General features: G+C 43.4%; 1 protein-coding gene across 1 annotated transcript; it reads left to right on the top strand.

The window, feature by feature from the left end:
• The first annotated feature begins 3,670 nt into the window (after window positions 1-3,670).
• Window positions 3,671-18,418, top strand: sertad2b (SERTA domain containing 2b). The gene is given in 3 exon segments (XM_054600116.1): window positions 3,671-3,793; window positions 13,668-14,476; window positions 14,479-18,418. Coding segments are annotated over 2 exon segments (1,278 nt in total). The 5' UTR covers window positions 3,671-3,793; window positions 13,668-13,671; the 3' UTR covers window positions 14,952-18,418.
• Window positions 18,419-20,606: the final 2,188 nt, after the last annotated feature.

The following is a 20,606-nucleotide window of genomic DNA, read 5'->3' as shown; positions in this document are numbered from 1 at the left end:
ATAACAACGTGACAACGTTAAAGTTACAACTTAAAGTTACAACTTTACATAACAACATAACGTGTCAAAATGCGTCAAAAGCAAACGTAATCCATAACAAAATAGGTTTCACTGGAAACTTAATTCTTGGTGCAGTTTCGTCTAAGGGGAGCATCATTTTTAGGAGATGCAGACGATACTTCAAACCCATGTTGTGAAAAAACATGGGTTCCTATGTTTACGTAAAACAGCAGTAATGGTAGCAGTATTAGCAACAGTGATGATAAGCAGTACCTGTAGTTGTAATTGTTTTAGTACTGTAGGAATATTAGTAGTAGTTATGGTGGTGGTCAATATTGCAGTTACAGAAACGGTAGTTGTAAAAGTTATAGTAATGGAATACAAAGCTACTGCCAGCTACTAGCCACATGCTATTGCATCTATTAATTTCTTCATAGAGTCATTAACAGGCTAATAGTAGTGTGTAGTGACTCCATCATTACTAAGACAAACAGAGGAAACCATCGATCACGTAAACTAAACTGATGATCCACACACAGACCATGAATCAATGATTCCAGCTGTGTGTGTGTCACCATGTGCATTTATAGACCCTGATGATGTAAAAGAATGCCTGCGTGCTGTCACAATGAGTATAAATGGAACATGACAGTGGGCGAAATAATTCCAGTGACGGCCGTAATCCTGCGCGTTACCACCCAGAGGTGCAACACAGTGATAGGTGAGAGTTACCATGTAGCCGGGCCGGACGGTGAGTGGGACCAGTGAACTCACCATGAGTCAGGTTCACGCTGATAGTGACACATAGCATAACATGTAGCATGACGTGTTCTCAGTTATATTAGTCTGATGTTGTTTAATATGCGTTTGGGGAAAAAAATGTACTCCTCTATTATGGTTTCAATGCTTAAACCGGTAAACCATTGTTCTTTTTGGCAATTCTCTTTCTGATAGTCGCTGAATTAAAATCAGCACCATGAAAAATGTATATGGATGGAAGAAAACTGCAGAAAAAGAGAGAAAAATAAGGATGAAGCAACAGCAAAAAAAAAAAAAGGGCAGGGGAGACAAGTAACAGGCAGATTGTGCAGGGAGAGGGAAATAAAAGAAGAGCGAGGGAGAAATAAATAAAGATAGATGGAGAGAGGGAGGGAGGGATATGGTGGGTGCAGCTCTCCAGTTGGTGTTGCTATGGCCCTGCCCTCCCTGCTCACTGAGCCATTTCCTGTTTTTGACCTGAAATCTTTATTTAGAGCCATCCCTCCTCGCTGCTCAGCATTCATGAGTCAACTCGAGAGTCCAGAGAGATGAACACAGGACTAAAATCAGATCTCCATTCACCACAGAAGCTCAGTGTGCATGCACGCAAAGAGCTAACCCGCCTGTTAGCCTCTGAGGTTTCATTCAGGCTTTTTACAAGGTGCAGATATATTAAGAATAACAGAATATTCCCGTCTTTTTTTCTTTAACCAGCAGTTTCCACAAGCTTTTTGGTCTGCGCTGATTAAGCTGAGTCAGTTTAGCCTTTTATAAAAAATAAATAAAAATTACTATATAGTGTCCCCTGATGGAGGTTTTTGTGTCTTGCGACCTTCAGCCAATGTTGACTAAAAGCCAGGTCACACCAGTATTTCATTTTTTAGGTGAAACCAGCACATTCCAATGGAATAGCCGCTAGTTGTGGCTCAAAGTTACTGATAGGCAAAATATATCTACACAAAATATTGGTTAGATTTAGGCAACAAAACTCCTTAGTTAGGTTTAGGCAACACAACTAATTGGCTAGGTTTAGGCAACAGAACTACTTGTTTAGGTTTAAGAAAAGATTGTTGTTTTGGTTAAAATAACCACGGAAGTGCTGTGACTACATAACGCAAGCACTGTCACAAAGTAAATCAACGTTTACTTCTCCTTTCACACGGGGAACGAACAGCGCTCTCCTGGCTGAAAGATCGCTGTTTGTTGGACCCATCCATCCGTCCGGGTGAGGCTTTTGTCCTGGTCTATATACTTCTCCGTTCATGATTACGGGGATAACATACTAGATCATTTTGTGGGATATCTGCGAATTACGTTGCATTATTTTTTTTGTAGAAGAAGCTACGACTGCTGGATGAGACCAGCCTGACAGAGGAGAGTGACCGCCCTAAATGCTGTTTACCACCCTGACAGCAAAAGAAACAGCATGATTCTGCCCCAACAGTTCAGTCCTGTAAACACTGGACTCCAGTGAATGGACATACTTGTGACATCAGGTTGATCAAAGCATGTCCTGAGAACAGGCAGCCCGTCTGGCAAAATAGGGTGACTCGTATTGTGATCGTGAGCGTATCAGTGCACAACTGGGTTGAGTGTGCAGCAGGGGGCATCGGGGACACAAACGGTCCAGGGTGCCCATGTTCTGCCCCTGCTCCACTGGTGTTTTTGTCCGTCTGGAGCAGACTCTGCTGGGTTTTGTTTGAGTTTACCGGACATCTCCCTGCCATCTGCTGCCAGGGCAAGACGGGTCAAGACAGGGCAAGACGGGCAACACTCCCCGGCCCGGCGGCACCATCGGTCCAGTGCTCATCTCTGTGACTGCTCGTCCATTCTTGTGACGATAAAAGAATAAATTAAAGCTTCCAAGTCCTCAGTCCATGTTTAATTGCAAAACCCCAGCAGATACTAATAACAATCTCCGATAAGATACTTGGAAATTTAAAGCACAGGACTATTATGAAAGTGCTGGTCCGGCATGTATCCAGATTGGGGTCTTGACACAGCAGTTACAGCTCTAAACGTTCACATTTCTTCCACTTTACAGTTTCAAAATGTTGTTACGTTGTAATTACATATTTTATACCGAGAGGGCGAGAGAAAAAGAGATCCGTTATAGAGCATGTGTGTGTGTGTGTGTGTGTGTGTGTGTGTGTGTGTGTGTGTGTGTGTGTGTGTGTGTGTGTGTGTGTGTGTGTGTGTGTGTGTGTGCATGGGTGGGCGGAGCAAAGTTGACGACGCCACTTCTCGGGGCAGCTGCTCGGTTTCAGCTTCTCCTGCTGCCTTCACGTGCTTCTCGTAAACCTACCTGCCCTGACAAAATGGATCCTGTTATAGCAGTTATTATGCTGTTATGTGACATTATAGGGTGACCTCGGGAGTATGGTTGATGTTTCAAGCAAAGTACGTGTGAATCTAGGAAATATAAATTCAATCATTTCAGGCTAAATGCCATTCGTTGACCGTTTTAATCTAAATAAAAATATTTCTAGGTATGGAAAACCCTTTAGGGAGGCCTATGCACAAAACATTATACCATCTTAAAGTATCTTACTGAAAATATGTTATTATTTTTTGACAGTTACATGAAAGGGAAATGCATCCAGCTGACCTCTAATTGCCACATCACTTTGCTTTCTGTCCTTTAAATGTCACATCTTGTCCACAGATCCCACACGATTGGACACACGTTCTTCATTAACCCCCCCATACATTAGCCTGTCATACATGTTAATTACGTTAAGCAAAAGTCATATTTGACATTAAATCCCACATGTGTCGCTCTGATGAACTAATACCTCGTTATGCTTCAAACGAGTGTGTCCGACGGCCCGTGAAGGCAGCAAGCGTTCCCGTGAACGGAGGCAGTATTTCTCCTCCTATCAGCGCCATTGTGTGACAAGAGTCTCGGGCAGCGAGGACGGCTTGTCCCTCCGCAGCCGACAGGAGACAGGACCGTTTAAATACCCTCCACCTCCCACCTCCACCTCCCACCTCCCCCATGTTTCTCTTTGAAACTCCGGCGGACCTGGACGCGGTAAGACTCCCGTTTTCTTTTTCTTTTTTAAAAGAGCGTAAAGTAAATCGCGCCGAGGAAAAGTAAAAAAAAAAAAAAAAAAAAAAAAAAAAATGACGGATCGGCATTGTAACGCATGTCTTGTGAATGATAGAGCACGGGTGAAGGTGTATCGGTGGTGCCGTGGGTCGCGGGGTCCGGGTGGAAGTAAAGTTTTCGTTTTAAATTGATAATAACCGGTGATCCGTGTCCCTCTTACATCTCCTTCTGTCCCGTATACGGAGCGGAGGCAGCGACACTTTACACTTTATCACTTCTGAGAAAAAGTCCCATCAACTTTTTTTTCCTTTTTTTTTTTCTTCACCCTAAATATATCGAGTGTTTCCCCAAATACACTCACCCGTTAGTTACTAACACCACACAAGTTGGACTATTTATGTTAAGGGGTAATTACCAAATGATGTAAAATAACCTACATTTATATCAGTGGTCATTAATTGACACTAGTATTTTTGGCCAGTTCTAAGTCGTTTTATTTGAATATGTGTTGTCAACAATAGCCTCCAGTATAGATGGACTTCATGTTTACACAAAGGCCATGACCCAGCATGCTCACGGTACAGTGAGTCCTTGCAGTGAAGCATGCTCTTGTACACCTGTAAACCTACTGTTGTGTAGAGAAATGTGCTTACAGCTGAAGTGACTACAGGTCCTCCAGTGTTTGGGACTGTCTCCTGTTGGACGGGCCTCTTGTTTTGTAACGTGCACCCCACAACACAGCAGTGACAGTGCCTCCTCTTCACGTGTGTGTGTGTGTGTGTGTGTGTGTGTGTGTGTGTGTGTGTGTGTGTGTGTGTGTCCGTGACCCACAGAGCTGCACACATGGGTCACCTCAGAGGTTTCTAACATTGTCTGGACAATTGGCCGTATGGTATGGACTCAAATCAGAGCTGAACCAGATGTAGCCAGATGTGATGCAGAGTTACACCGCTGCCTCTGCTTATAGGTGTAGATGAGCAGATAACAACACAGTGGGGAGGGGAAAGCCTAGTTTCTGCTGAGTCTGGAATATTTACACGAATATTCCCAGCAAGAGACCATGACAACGGTTTAATTCTCATCACCACCTTACACTTTCCTACTAAAACTCTTAGGGGGAAATAGTGGGCCTCTAGTTTGAGTTTCCCCTAGAAGAAAAATCATATTAAACACATAGTGTTTCTTAACATGCATTTATTTCAAAATGCCTTGATGTGAAAATGTATCGGACACGATGAGGAGACTGCTGCAGGCTTTTATTGTCAATCTCTAAAGCCTGAATTTACAGAAACAAGCCAGTCCTGCTCCGCCGGCTACCCCATGAGGAATTGATGCACTCTACATTGCATGCCTTCAGTTGCTGAATACCTATAACTAGTAATAGTAATAAGGCCCCGCGGTGCAGCAGGAAAGCTTCAAGTGCAGTAATGAGGCTTGCGCTGCATTCGCCAGGATTATGCTTAAGTAGTAAGCGTGCTGCCTGCAGTAAAAAAAATGATGACACTTGCAGCAGCGATGCCGGTGCTGCCGTAACAAGGTGGGCTCCGTGGTAACGGGGGCCGGCCGGTGCTGCTGTGATGAGGTGCATGCTGCAGTAATAAGGCAGATACTGCAGTAATGAGGCGGATACTGTACCGTACACCCGGTGACCGGACATATTGACGCTGTAGATTTCTGAGTGTCAAGCTGTGTGCCCCCCCTCCCCCCTCCTCCCCCTTCTGAAAAGGCTCGGTGGAAAGAGTAGAGCAGCATGTAGACACGTCTGCTGACCTAAATCTGCTCTCTTCTTCTGCCTCTTATTTATAGACTTAAGTGTTCCTGTGTGTGTGTGTGTGTGTGTGTGTGAGAGGGAATACACTAATGACCAGAAATTCGAGATGCAGACTCACCTTTTGTGCATTTATTTGTCATTGTGACTTACTGGCAATTCTGCAAAAAAAAAGCATTGCATGGTGGTACATTTTGGTCTGTTTATCCCTTTAACCAACATAGTACCTTTAGTCCCGAAGAATGAGGCCTTTAAGAACAGGTCCCTCTGTTATCATGGACTCCTAGTGTTCAATGCACTGAGCAGAAGTCATGTTAAACATTAGGTACACCTTGGTAAATAACCCACCTTAATGATTATATCATTTATGGTCACTTTGGTTGCTGTGGTTTGTGGTGCTGTTGAATTGTGTTGCTTTAAACTTATTATTTTGTCCAGCCCCCTTCTGTCAATGAAGGAAGACTTAATATTAGTTATTAACCCCCCCCCCCCCCCAAAAAAATGAACTGGCAACTGATTTTGTTTCAATATGAATCAGGGGAGAAAAAAAGGGTTTACAAGTCAGTAAGTCAGTTGCTGTGTGTTTATAAATCTCTTGACTTCACACACCTTAATTTGCACTTTAAATAAATCAAATACAGAAATACATTTCAGACGAGAGGGTTGCAATGCATTCATTGCTCACAAATTAATTGAAAGCAACATCCACAAATGAAAACAGCAGTCTTCTTCTGAACTCTTCATTCCACTCCTGAGCTCACCACGCCGGCGCTCACACCGGTGTCTCTCTACTAACGTGGAGCCCTGCGTGTTGTGCAGCGGGAGCCCGTGCTGTTTTGTAACCAGGTCCATCATTACGTAAGAGATCGTAGTGAATTCCCTATCTGATACCCGGCTGACCTCTGTCATGTGAGCATTTATGATCACTACAGGGGAAAACACACACACACACACACACACACACACACACACACACACACACACACACACAGACATTGTTTCCAGCCACATGATTGACTTATTTTTCTGGTGCTGCCCTCCTCCCCTGTTGTTCCACAGAAAACACTTGTGAAGATTCTTTAGCAATGTAAAAATAGAAGTGTTTTTGTGACGAGTTTAGTGGGTTTCAGCTCATTCTTAGGGTATTTGACAGCTTTCTGTAGCCAACGCTAGAAAGGATCGACAGATAGCGTTAACGATTCTTAGCGATCAAGGAGGCAAATGACCGATATTTGCAATCGGAATACATCTGCAGTAACACAAATGCTCCTTTTTGACTTTTTCTTTTGTGCATCCTCAAAAAAAGGAGAGAGAGAGGGATTGTCTGCTCACCTGGGACTGGATCCCCGTGAGGCCGACGAGCAGGCTTCTAGTGACACATTACACACACAAGGTTCATTCCCATTCAGAACCTGCACTGATTGTTTAAATTATTCCAGTAAGCCATTGGTTTACTGCTTAAATTTTCATTGAACATAAGAAAGTAGAGATAAGTAGCCAACTAGTGTTTTAATACTATGAATAATTGTTGTTTACATAGGGCTTTTCAATCTTAAGCACAAAATGACAGAGTAAAAAATGAAGAAATCAGAAACCCATGTGAGCCCTCCCGTCATACACAAATTGGGAACATGAGAGCACGTATGTCAAGCAGCACTGAGCCCATACATAAAAATAAAAATATGAGAACTATCTAAGTAAAATAACATGACACAGTAGTTTGTTTGTCCTAAATATTTTTAAAGTCACTGGCTGCCAGTGATTAGTGAAGTTTAGTTTGAGTGGGACTACAGAGTGGTCACTAATGACGGAGAACACCGGCTGCTTCGGAGCCAAAGCAGCACATATTTTTGGATTAATTACTTTAATTGGGAATCGAAAAAGACGGTTTGGATGATGGTAAAAATGTATGATGATATAGTAACCCTAAGAGTCGCCTGCAAAAATCGCACTTAAAGCCACTCCAGATGAAAGAAAAAACAAATTAAGGACCTTCAATATTCAATTGACCTTTTTTCACCTTTACCAAACCTCCTACCAGTATTTCACCATTTAGAAATTGTCATTTGAACCTTGTTCAATGGTCTGTCTTGAACGGATAAATGGTGTCAATTGAGTCTTATGGAGAAGAAGACACCCATGCTATATTTTCCTGTTTTAGGGTGTAAACCTGTTTAACTGCAGGCCTGTGCAAAGGGGGAATGAGGAAAACTTGCTGGAGAGTCTTGATGACCAAGTCTAATTGTAGCACTTTAAATGCAAGTGCTCAACAATGTCATAGAACTTGAATGGATATATTGAGCTGTGGTAGAAACAGTAGTAGTAGTAGCAGTAGTGGTAGTAGTAATAGTAGTAGTAGTAATAGTAGTAGCTAACGTCATGGTGTATCTTAAGTTGTGTGTGGAAGCGTAGCTGCTACTGAGCGTAGTGGGTCTGGTCAGGCGAGCATCTCTTCCTCTGGGTTTCGTCTGGAATGTGTTTACTAGTTCTGCATTGTGTGTGTGCACGAGAGAGAGAGAGAGAGAGAGATACACACAGCAGCAAGTTGTACAGTGTCGTTCTCTCGTGCAAAGCCGGATGCATTACAGCGAGGACGCACACGCGGATGCCGACATCGATCCGTGTTGTGCGACGCGCATTGGCGCGGCGGGCGCAACACATCCACCTGCAGCGGCCCGGCGCGTCCGTCCTCCGTGCGTCCAGAGAACCTGAAATAGCCCTGACGGTGGAGGCGAGGGGGGAGGGGTGGACGTGCAGCTCAGGCATTGGAAACCAGCGTATCCGGTTACAGGATCATAACATCACTGCAGAGCCCGTCCACTCCGCCACTGCACTTCTGCACGGCACACACTCGCTAACAGCCACGCTCCTGGAGTGAGCGTGCACGGCCCACATGTCTGGTGTTTGTGCTCGCAGGCCAACACACACCTGACCTCCCTCTAAATGTACAAATGTTTCACAGCATTAATGCCTGACTAGATTTATACTTTTCATTCATGCATATATATATATATGAAAACTCACTGCTCGTTCTTAATAATCTCCTTTTCTTGACTTTGTATTATTATTTTACTAAAAAGGCCCCAGCTCCCTGAAGGCATCATCAACTTTTCATGAAATATGTAAAAACACACGCAGCCACACTTCTTTTATAAGCCGTAGGGGGCCGGTCTCGTAGACGATTCAGAGAAGGACAGAAACTGTTCGGCCCAGTCCGGTTCTCGGTTTTGTGTCGGGTTATTTGGTGATATTTTGTGCTGCAGGCCGAATCATAGAAGCGTTTATTTTGAGAAAAGTGCTTTTTCATAGCTCAGATGGCCCCTCTGGAAGGAGCCATTCGTGCATTGATCTTGAATGTGAGTTTGATATCTGTTGCACATTTTCGAAGGTGGTTTAAAGGATAAGAAAAAACGGAGGAAATACTGAAAATGGAATCACATGTCTTGACTTTTATTAAAGTAAACCTTTTAAGATTTATTTACACACTCCTTTTGAAATGGTCCTGAAGTTATTTTAATTTATAATTAGACTTTCAGAGAAGTACATAGACACCGTAACAAGTAACATTTAATACCACTATACCTATCATATTTTACTTCCTTTCCAATATCAAAGTAATGACTATTGACAAACAGATCTTTTGTGAGCTTCAGTCCAAAAGTCTCTGACCTTCAAAACTGTAGGCTGGGTGATTCTAGTCATAGCTGGTTGCTTCTTTGCTGAGACCTTGATCTATATTTACCTCATGGAAAATCTTTTGGAAAAAGAGGTAGTTTGAGGCCGTTGTTCGCGAGACGGTTGACGGCGGCGCCGTTAAGTCACGGTGACCTTGAGTGAAGACCGTGGCTCCATTTTGGAGCGCAGTGCTCCTCCTCCGCTGTTCTTTATCTACTCCGCTTATTTATTTGCTTTTTCCTTCCTCTTGTCGCTCATATCTAGACATGGCTCATAGGGTGTAGGATGGTTCTGGGCCTGTGAACTTTGACAGTCAGTGGAAGGAAGGAGGGAGGGTGATGAGGGGGAGGTAAAGAGCAAAGAGAGGATGAGAAAGATGGATTGATAAAAGAGGTAAAAGAGTGACTGGAGAAGAGAAGAGGTGGAGGACAAGGAAAGAGAAGAGGAGGATAATGAAGTGGAATGTAAGGGGTGGGGCACCTCTGGTATGTCAGCCCAAGCACACTGTGTGTGTGTTGTGTGTGGCTGTGTGTGTGTGTGTGTGTGTGTGTGTGTGTGTGTGTGTGTGTGTGTGTGTGTGTGTGTGTGTGTGTGTGTGTGTGTGTGTGTGTGTGTGTGTGTGTGTGTGTGTTCAAACACCCTGCCATGAGTCAGTGAGTCAGACATGCGCAGCTGCTTCAGCCCTCAATCACACACCCGCAAACTGCTTTGAAACTAACTCTGTTGCTCTCTCTCTCTCTCTCTCTCTCTCTCTCTTTGACTCGCTCCTGACACTCTCTCGATTCGCCATTTCCCTAGAAGCTCCACGAGCAGCTGCAACGAATGCAGGAAACTCAAGTAGGAAGTCACAGATATCTAGATGTTCATTTTTAAGAAGTAGAAGAAGCAGCTCTGCATTAATGCCTCATTTTACAATCTGTTGTTGTTTTTCCATTACACACAAACATAACCAGCTACCAGTCCATACTCAGTTCTGCGGCCTATGTGGGACTTGTACCAGCAGCCCTTAGGTTCCTGAAGGCAAGTCCGAAGTACAGACTGAGCTACTAGTTATTGTTGGCACAAGGCAACGACCTCCAATGCTGAAAATTGAAGCCAAGGCAGAAGTTCCAAAAAACTGAAATACCTCAAACCGCCACTTGAGGCTGGCTCCAAAAATGAGTCAATCCATATAGACCCCCTTGTTAAAATGCCCAACTTCACAGCAGAAATGAACATGTTTACAGCCTGGTACAAAACACAGTTTTGGTCTCTAAAGCTATTTTCCATGTCATGACAACCCAACGGGTGCAGAATTTATATATTACTTAACAGTTGGTATTAAATTAAGGCTTAAAGTGGCTTAAAGTGTCGCTAGCCACTAGCTGTCAGCTGGGCTTGCCTCAGCTCCACGCTATGGGCTGCATCACCACATCCGTTGCCACGGTGCCAACATGTGTTGCTGTCGTGCTTCTGCTCTGCTCTGCCCACCTGTCAATCAAACATCGTGGGCAATGCTGACATCTCTTCTTTTGTTATAAAAATGCTGAAAGAAATGTATGGAACTATAATTATTGTAACTAGTGTCAGGATATGCTCATTCAGACATGCTTAATGGAGTTGGCCTTTGTATACGCTGCTCTTTCTTTTGTCTGTCGAGCCGTGGTGGTTGTCCCCCTAATACTAACTATTGACTTTTAGTGTCTAATAAAAGCTAACCGTGTTGATTGTGCCGGTTAGTTGCATGTTCAGCATGCTCCTATTTTGCTAACTGAGGCATCTAGTTAAAGATGCAATGTACAAGATTCAGAGCATTAATATAGCATCAAATACCTTATGTTATGTCTGCCTGAGCAGAGGAGGAAGTTGCTCTCCCTCTGTGTGTTGTAGTCCAAACGTCTCTGTGCTTTGTTTACATAGAGGGGTCGGCCGTGCATGCCTTTAGTGCATGTGATCCTGCCACCAACACTGTTACCGCTGTTTGCGCTGTTATGCTGCCTCCAGACCGTGCTGTCTGCTCAGCCTTTGCCATGTTGAGAGGCAATAGAAAACTCCCAATCTTGTACATAGCGCCTTTTTAAAAGGAGCGGTAAACATTTTGGGGGAATGCATTTTCTGTCTTGCCCAGGGGTTAAATGAGAAGGCCAACACCACTCTCATATCTGTGTGTCAGCGATGGCTCTAAGGCTAGGCGAAGGTTAGCTTAGCTTAGCATAATGACTGGAAGTTTGGGGGATACAGCTAACCTGGCTATATTCAAAGGTAAACCTACCAGAACCTCATTAATGTACCCTTTCAGAATATCCAGGCTTAACTTCAAACATTATATACATTCCCATTTTGTGAATAATCTCAAAGCTCGACAATGTTGCCCAGGAAAATGAGTGTCAGTGACATAGCCGTTAAAGCTAACTTGCTAACACAGAACGATCTTGAGGTGCTTTTGTTGTGTCCAAGGCAAAGAAACCAAAGAGTCAAAGATTTATTTTTTATTTTTTTTTATACATCCATTAACATCAGTTAAATGTGTGCAGCCAGCGAATCAACAGATCTGCATCATTTATGAGCCAGTTGCAAAGTCTGAAGTAATGAGGAGCTCATGGACCTCAGCAGTAGTGTTGATAGATCGGCGGAGAGAAAGTTGCTCATTCCCCTCCCACCTTTTCAAGACCAATATCTCACCTACTCCTTTACTTCCTCCTCCTCCTCCTCCTCCTTCCTCGTCTTCCTCCTCTTCCTTCCTGCCCCCCCCCCCACCACCACCCAGGCACACCCCCTCCCTCCTCCTCGCCCCCTCCTCCTCTCCCCCATCCCATTCTTTGTCATCTCTCTGGGTGAATTCCCAGCTGACTCTGTTTGTCATGGCAACCAACCAGTCGTGGTGACTGGGCCTGCAGCACACACTTCCTGTGCGTGTGTGGTTGCGTGTGTGTGTGTGTGTGTGTGTGTGTGTGTGTGTGTGTGTGTGTGTTAAAGGAGATGCATGCACCGTGTGTGTGTGTGTGTGTGTGTGTGTGTGTGTGTGTGTGTGTGTGTGTGTGCGTGTGTGCAGACAGCAACTGGCTGCATGAGCCTGTCAGCCTGGATTAGAGTCAAACACACTGCAGCGATTCCTGTTTTCTTTCTTTCCTTTTCCTTTTCCTGTCCATCTCTGCTGCCTTTCCCCAGTTTCTCTGTTGCACCAATAACGGCACCATCAGATAGTTTGTTTGTACAATGGGATGTGTTCAGCGACTGGAATATGTACAGTTTGTTAAGGGAATGCACCGCTGCCCCCCCAGCTCTGGTGAACTGGCGCTGCTGCTGCAAGGAATTGAAATTAATACAATGACTCCGACAACAGAGAGAGTGATAAAGAGAAAGACAAGGAGGTAAAACTAAAATGTGACTTTTATTTGGTAAATTACTGGATGTAATTGTGTTATAAAGCACAATCTGGAGAGGTTGACAGCTGTCATATATGAAAGGCTCCAACGCGGGTTGAACGCGCGTGCCGTCTGAAAGTGGTATAAGTTACTCAATGTGCTCTTCTAATATGGCAGGAGGAGGGGGGGGTTGGGCTTAAAATCTGGCCTATGATCCTGCTGTACAGCAGGGGGATCGCTTCTGTTACATAACCAGTATGTGTGCGAGTGTGCTGCTGGGCTAAAGTGTGCAGTGGCTAGGCTCCCTTTGCAGCTGCTCTTGGCTTCAATGTATGTTTTATTTAATTTTTTTGTATATATTTTTTAAATCCCCTGTTGCAGTAAGCTCGTTGCATTTAAGCAGCTTTTTGAATCACCACGGTTAAGCTGCTGGGCTTTAGTCTGAAAACTTCACTGGTGGGCTGTGGTGCGATAATGATAATCGAATGCTGAGATCTAGTGGTGCATACAAAACAAAAATGAGAAAATAATTAAATCAAACAAAAAATAAAAAATGTAATAAATGAACAGGTGTAAGCTTATTTTTTTGCAACATCAGAATAGTATGTAAAAATTCAGCATTGTAGAAACACTCCAAGAGAGAAGTGCTCTGCATTGATAACTGAAAGTCCTGGGAAAATCATGATTTTTTTCTTATTATTCACAAATTTCTCACCACTTCCCCTTGTATTTTTTTGATATACCTGGTGGGGGGTACATTTAACACCAACTGGCCCAAGAAGAGTGGTACAATCACAAATTAGTGAAAGGTGATGTGACTGTGAGGGCCGAGCCAGGACTGATCAACGGGAAATTGAATGGCAGTTACTCTTATAATCCATTAGTGTTCGAGAAGTTTTCATGCAAAAATGCTCAGCTCTGGGAAGTTGTAAGGGGCATTTTTTACTCCGATGTAGCATTTTATAAAACCCAATGATAATCGTCTAAGAGTAACCAGTAACAGCCCAAGATCACGTGTTTCTTGACTTGTTACTCCTCTCACCCATCTCTCCGGTTTTGTGTTTTCCAGATATATGTTCGGTAAAGGTGCGAAGCGGAAGCTGGACGAGGATGAAGAGGGGCTGGAAGGCAAAACGCTGGAGGCGGCGGTGGCGGGAGGGGGACTAGGCCTCGTACCGGAGGGCCTGTCCAAGGTGTCGTACACCCTGCAGCGGCAGACCATCTTCAACATCTCCCTGATGAAGCTGTACAGCCAGCGGCCGCTCGGCGAGCCCAGCCTGGAGCGCCGCGTCCTCATCAACAACATGCTGCGGCGCATCCAGGACGAACTCAAGCAGGAGGGCTCCCTGCGGCCGCTGCTCCTGCCGCCCTCGCCGCCGCCCGACGACCCCATGGACGAGAGCTTCCGCGAGGCACCGCCCTCCTTCGGTGTTCTGTCCGCAGCGGCGCAGGTGTCCCAGCCGTCTGCCCTGCTTATGCCGGCGATCGTCCCGCCGCCTTCGCCCCACCCGATGGTGCCTCCCAACTACCAGGCATCCCAGGCCGGCCCCGACCGCGGGGAGGCCTGCCCCGCCCCTCTGGAATCCTGCCTGACACCAGCCTCTTTGCTGGAGGAGGATGGTGGAGATTCGGCCTTTTGTACTCCATCCCCTCCCACTCCTCCTCTGTCGCCTCCACCGGCGCAGCCTCCCCCGTTACCGTCGGCGCTTCTGAGCCAGGCGTCCCCCAAGGTCCCTGCGCCCGTCTCGTCCAGCAACGGTGTCCCCTCCGCTCTGAGTGACATGGAGTTGGGTCCTCCCACAGCCATAACAAGGACAGCAGCAGCTAATACTACGACCGTGACTACCTCCCCAGCTCCCACGCCACTGACCCAGCCCCCCACCTAGCACCCCTCTCCCCGGCAACCACTGGCCCACTCAGAGATGGCAGGACCGTGGGTGCTAAACCAGAGGCAGTCGGCGTCTTGCTAGCGGAAACCCGCTGCGCCGAGCTCCGGCCTATGGAAACTCTTCCCCCTGCTGGCCTAGCAGACATTTCCTCCTCTTCTTCCTCGTCCTCACCCTCGGGGTTTCTCTCCGACTTGGCGTTGGACGACGTCCTGTTCGCCGACATCGACACGTCCATGTATGACTTTGACCCCTGTACAACAGCAGGGGCCGTGGGCGCAGGGGCCGTGGGCGCAGCGGCGGGCGGCGGCCTCACCAAGCTGCCGCCGGTGGTGACGGCGGACGACCTCCTCAAATCGCTGGCGTCGCCGTACAGCGGCCCCGCCCCCCAGGTCTCTGCCAATCAGCCTTTCAAAATAGATCTGACAGAATTGGACCACATCATGGAGGTGTTGGTGGGTTCGTGACTGGCGGACACCAGAAACACACAGACAGTTTAAAAAGAGACAGACTGGAACGAACATTTGGGGTGTTTCCTGGTTGTTGTTTCATATGTTATTTTTTAAAAAACTCTCTTCATAGGTCGGTAATTGTAAACATCGATGGTGATGTCAGTTAGAACTACTATGACAACTACTACTACACAACACTGTGCATGCACTGTGCTCGCCTTTCCAAATATGGAAATGAAGTAACCGGGAAACAAAGACACACACAAAGGTTTGTATTCCTATACTTGTGAGGACCTTTATTGACTCCAATTCATTCCCTAATCCTAATTTTAAACCTAGTTTTAATCTTTAACCTGAACCTAAGCCTTAACCCTGGGAAGTAACTGTAAATAGAAAACTATGACGACCTGCATATTGTCCTCATGCTGGGGGATGCAATCATTCTATCCTTGTGAGGACATTTACTCCTCACAGGTATAGCAATACAAGTGAACACACACATGACACACACACACACACACAAACACACTGAATTCATGGCTTTTTAGCAGACGAGTGCCTTTCAAAATGACCACTTCTTCAATTCCTGTTTTTACAGTATTCTTCCGTTTTTTTTCTAGTTCTTGTCCCTTTTTTTGTTTTATTATAATTTATTGTATCGTGTTCAAACTATTATTAAGCAAGGTAATTTCTCATGATCAAAAAATAATTATTTAATCTTTATCTTATTACAGACGCTATGTTTTTATATTTAAAAGCGAGCATCAAAAAGGTATTAAACGAGGAATACATTGTTTTACCAGTGTGCTGCATTGCATATTAGCTTGGCTATATACCCGCGCTTTGGGAACAGCTCTAAAATGGACTGGACGTTCGTTAAACGTGTACAGATCATGTCTTTGAATTCATTTCAGGACAACTTTTTTTTACTTTCCCTTCCTTATTGGCAGGCTAATGTAACTGTGCTGGATGCTGTTTTACATGAGCCCCAAACTACAGGCTAGTTATCATGCTTCAGTTACAGCCGAAATTCAAATGAGCTACACCCACAGGCCAGGAGAGCTTGACGTGTTTACATTGGAAGCGGCACATTGGAGGCGCATCAACACCACCATCAACTCTTCGCCTCCCGGCTGATTGCAGATGATCTGAAAGTCCTAAACCCAGCGGAGACTTTGAGGCTCCAAACACATGAAATTTGTCTCTATAAGCCTCAAGACAAACAGCTATTGCATATAATTTCTCAGAATCACACAAAGGAAACTGAATACTTTTGGTTTGGCTCCCGCAGAATTACGTTACGACATATTAAAGCGCTGCATACAGTATGTTTACTTGTGTTGGCAAAAGGATCTCAGGGTTCAGCTAACTTCTGTGCGCTATGCCGCACAGTTTTAATGCTGACCCAAGGGCTCAGCGCGTATGACAGAGGGAGGGCTAAATCTGGCTCCTGAATGATTTTTGAGTGTGGATTTTGTGAATCATTTGAATGTGGGCAAACACAAACCACAATGTTAAGCTGATACTGCAACCATGCAAAAGACTCACTGTTGTTTCGAAACAACTTCTAAGTTGAGGATTCCCACAGTCTACACGTTTGTGTGTTTTTTGCCAGCAGACCATAGACACACACAAACATACACATACAGTTTTAAAGAGAAAAGAAATACGCAGTTTATCCCTCGAATATCCACAGTTACGCCTTTTATATGCCATCTGTTGACGTAAGAAATAATCCCGTTTACACAAATTTACCCTTTACCTTTTTAAAAGTAAATTGCTATAACTGTCCCCATTTGACAGATGTGACTATTAACTGTGGTGTTCCGTGTTAAAAGGGGATAAAATCAGATGGAGTAGAGGCAAACAGATCTACAGCTTCTGAAAGGATTCTTTTAAACACTGATTTAGACCAACATGAAGGTGTAGGGATGGTTATAATTCGACAGGTAGCTGTAGTGACCTGCCATCTTTTCTATTCATGCAAAGATCACACTAGTTACAGGACCACGCGACAGAATCATCTTCAGTGTCCATATAAATGTCATGTTTTTGAGAGGTCCTACAACAAAAGGCCTTTTCTGGCTTCAGACAATGCTATGAGGTTTTCACTAATAGGCTCAAACTTTAAAGGAAAAATCCACCCTTGAATACTTAAACACATAACCAATCATTCATGTTCAAATGATTTGTTCATCTACTTTTGGTGGAATTGGATTCTGCCCCCTCCTCACTGTATAGTTTTTAAATATCAATGAAAAATGGTGACTTTGCGTTGTAAATGGGACAGAATCTGTTATGTCTGACTCATCTTACTGTGTTAGCCAACTGAAGTGAGGTCGGGGTGGTGTCAAAACTTTTACTGGTGGAAGATCATTAGTTTCCCAGTGTGCATTTGACCTTGGCTAGTATGCAAACAAACCGCATTTAAACAGAATACAAAGCCGAGTGTGAGCTGAGCAGATAGCAGCGCCAACTCATACAGTTTGCAGACGACTGTGTCTTGTTTCTTTCACTATATTTGAATTTTGGAGTGCTTGTTTTTTTTTTTTTTTTTTTTTTTGTCAATGAAGTTATTTATTCATTTTGTGTTTTCTCCTCCATGTAAATATATTTATTTTTGATGTGAAGTGAACATTTGGATTGTAAATGTGTGTACAGAATGTGTGGTAGGAATGTATCAGATAGGAATGTATCTGAGTATGGAATTATGGTTGGAAGCCATTTTTATACACATATAAATCTATATACATATATATATGTATATATATGTATATATATCTATATGAATATATACATAGTTAGTTATATTATCTTTTTTATGTTTGTTTGTTTGTTGCTTTGTCATAGATTTTTGTGGGGTGGCGGCCACAACTTTTTACACCTTTTTGTACTCTTTTTGTTCACCATTTTTTCCAGTTGCAAAGGCGAACAGTTCATGCAGCAATACTCAAAAAAGCCGTCTCCGACGTTCAGATGTCAACGACTCCAAAGCCTGTCACAGACGCTTCAATGCCAAAAGTAATGTACATAGTATGAACAACATTCGAGCTCCTGGGGCTTTTTTGTTGTTGTTTGTTGTCGATCAGTGTTTGTTACCGAACCTTGTTTTAGCGCTGTACCGAGCATGTGGCGGTTTGAATCGCCGAGTGAGGCCCATTTCCTCTGTGAAGGCTGTATTTTACACAGACCTCAGAGCTGTGCCTTTTTCTATGCAATAGAACACAAACACACAGAGAGAGAAACTATCTGCTGATCACTGTATTGGGATCCAAATGTGGACTGTAGATAAGAAATACTTATATATGTATATATATATGTATGTGTGTGTGTGTGTGTGTATGTGTATATATATATATACACACACATATGTATAGTATACGAGATAAATGGACAGCTGTCAATGAATTTGAAACAGTCTTACTTTTGTAGTTTTATATATATATATATAAATATATATATATATACAATAAACTGTAACAAGAGCAGTAGCCTGTTTTGTCTCCTTACTTTGTGATATTGTGTATGGTCTTTTTCTTTCATATGAATGCACATAAACACAATGAACTTCATATTCATACGCTTAGCTGATGTTTGACCACTTTGTTGAGAAAATATTCTTGACTCAAGGTCCACTTGCAAGCTTTTTCCAGAGCTTTTAACCGCGAAGTGGTTGAGAGCTCCGGCAGGCAGGTGAACGGGGTTGGGAATTTTATCACAATAATGCCAAAATATGTATAATTAACAACAAAATAATAACCTTACAGTTTATAACATGCAGTATGACTCAACCCTATCAAAACGTACAATTAAGAATTGTGTTTTTTTTCTAAAGGTTTATAATCTATTTATTCATTCAAACTTGGGTAGGCATCAGTTTTTTTATATGTTCACCATCTATGATAAAAGAGAGCTGCTTATAAAAGTTAGCATCGCACTGGACTCTCCAAAAAGCCAATGGGTTTGGATTATTGCAGAAAAAAAGCTCTGTTGCAAACGTTTATGATACTTCCACGTTTTCTTCAGCAAGATAATCTTTGCAAAAAATACACCACTTTCATGATTTTTGAAGCAAAACTACAATTGGCAGAAGTAAAATGATAACTTTAGGCTATAAACAAACTTCACCACCACCATGACTTCGTGTGACCACCACTAAGGTAAAGGTGGAGGTGTTAAATCGTCTTATTTAGCCACTTGTGAGCAACCCCCTTTTTTAAGACATACAAGCTTCAAAATTCACTGTAAGTGTGGTATTTACAGAGGTATTTTATGTCGTAGAATAAAACGTTAAATCTTTTATATGGTAGCCACAGAGCTTTATTACAGGATTCTAAGCAGCAACCAAAGGTGCAAAAATGCTGACTCGTTTCCTAGTTTTAGGACTCATTCCTGCAGCTCTCTATAAACTCTAAAATATTTCATCACTCTCATTCAACAAGGTGTTGTGCCATGGGATAATCTTGTTTATTGTCCTCTTTAGATGTTTCTCCACACATGCTACTAAGTGACCAGGTTTTTCCTCTTTAAGGTTCCCAGGACTGCCTGAATATGCCTTCTTTTTGTGTTATATTATCCTGTTGGCCAGGACAGGAACTCGCAGCCCAAAAAAAGACATTTTATCAATTGTATTCATCCAGTCAACTGTTAAATTATATTTTACTGTAAGGTCTCCACACACCGGCCTCACTCCTGTACTTTCACCTCCAAACATACATACACAAGATATCTGGCCTTGATTTGCTCTTTGATTCCCCTGCAACTGAAAATTATGAAAATTCTAAGAACAAAGGGATTTGCATGGGAAAGACACAAAGCTTTACGGTTGTTATAGGAAATCTTTTTTTAAGAAAGTGAGTCCTTTGAAAGAGTTTTTTGTCTTTTAAGGACAGAGGGACAAAACATTCGTTGTCACACTGTCAGTTGTAAAATCTTGAGACACTGTGTCTCTGGGTAACAGCTCAGTAGTCTCCATTATAAAGCTCAGTCTGTCTCTTTCTCTGTTTTTATAGTTTAACGGTGCCAACATTGGCCTCCGTTAAACAGCCGTGACTCCTGATCCGCAGGCCGGTGGTTATTTCCAGCATTCAGGCCGCGCAGCTGTGATGGGGAAGGGGGACGGGACAATCCGTCTCTATTGGTGGAGGAAGGGGAAAGTTTAGCTCAATTTAGCCACGGCAAGAGCTAAGGTCACTGAGGACAACACAGAAGACAGTCAGCAGCAGAGGCAGTGAGACAGAGGGCTGTCTTATGCCTCTGTCCGTCATCTACACACTGCTTCTCACTTTATTTTGTTAATGTGGCTTTTATGGCAGGTGGATAATTAATACATGGGTAGTGTTCTTTTATGAAGTGGTCAGCGGACTTTACTGATTTTACACCAAAACTTCAATTTCCCCAAATTTCATTATCTCAAAACACACTCATTATTTGTATTCCTGTATAATAAAATTATAATAAAAAGTAGGTTGGCCATGGAGCCCCAAAAATCAACAAAGGGCAGTTAAAGATGATCAGAAAAATAATTATTACAGTCAAAATGTATTGTCAGTTAAAATAATTTCCATTTAAGAGTCATTTTTTTTACAGGGTTTACGATTCATAGTTTTCAGTCACGTGAAAACTATGAATAGAAAGATGGTTTAAAACGATCAAAACTTGAGCCTACAT

The sequence above is a fragment of the Anoplopoma fimbria genome, chromosome 6, assembly GCF_027596085.1.
Source record: "Anoplopoma fimbria isolate UVic2021 breed Golden Eagle Sablefish chromosome 6, Afim_UVic_2022, whole genome shotgun sequence".
In the NCBI taxonomy this organism is placed as follows: domain Eukaryota; kingdom Metazoa; phylum Chordata; class Actinopteri; order Perciformes; family Anoplopomatidae; genus Anoplopoma; species Anoplopoma fimbria.
Note: the sequence above shows the minus strand (reverse complement) of the source record. Positions and strands in the feature narration are given on the sequence as shown.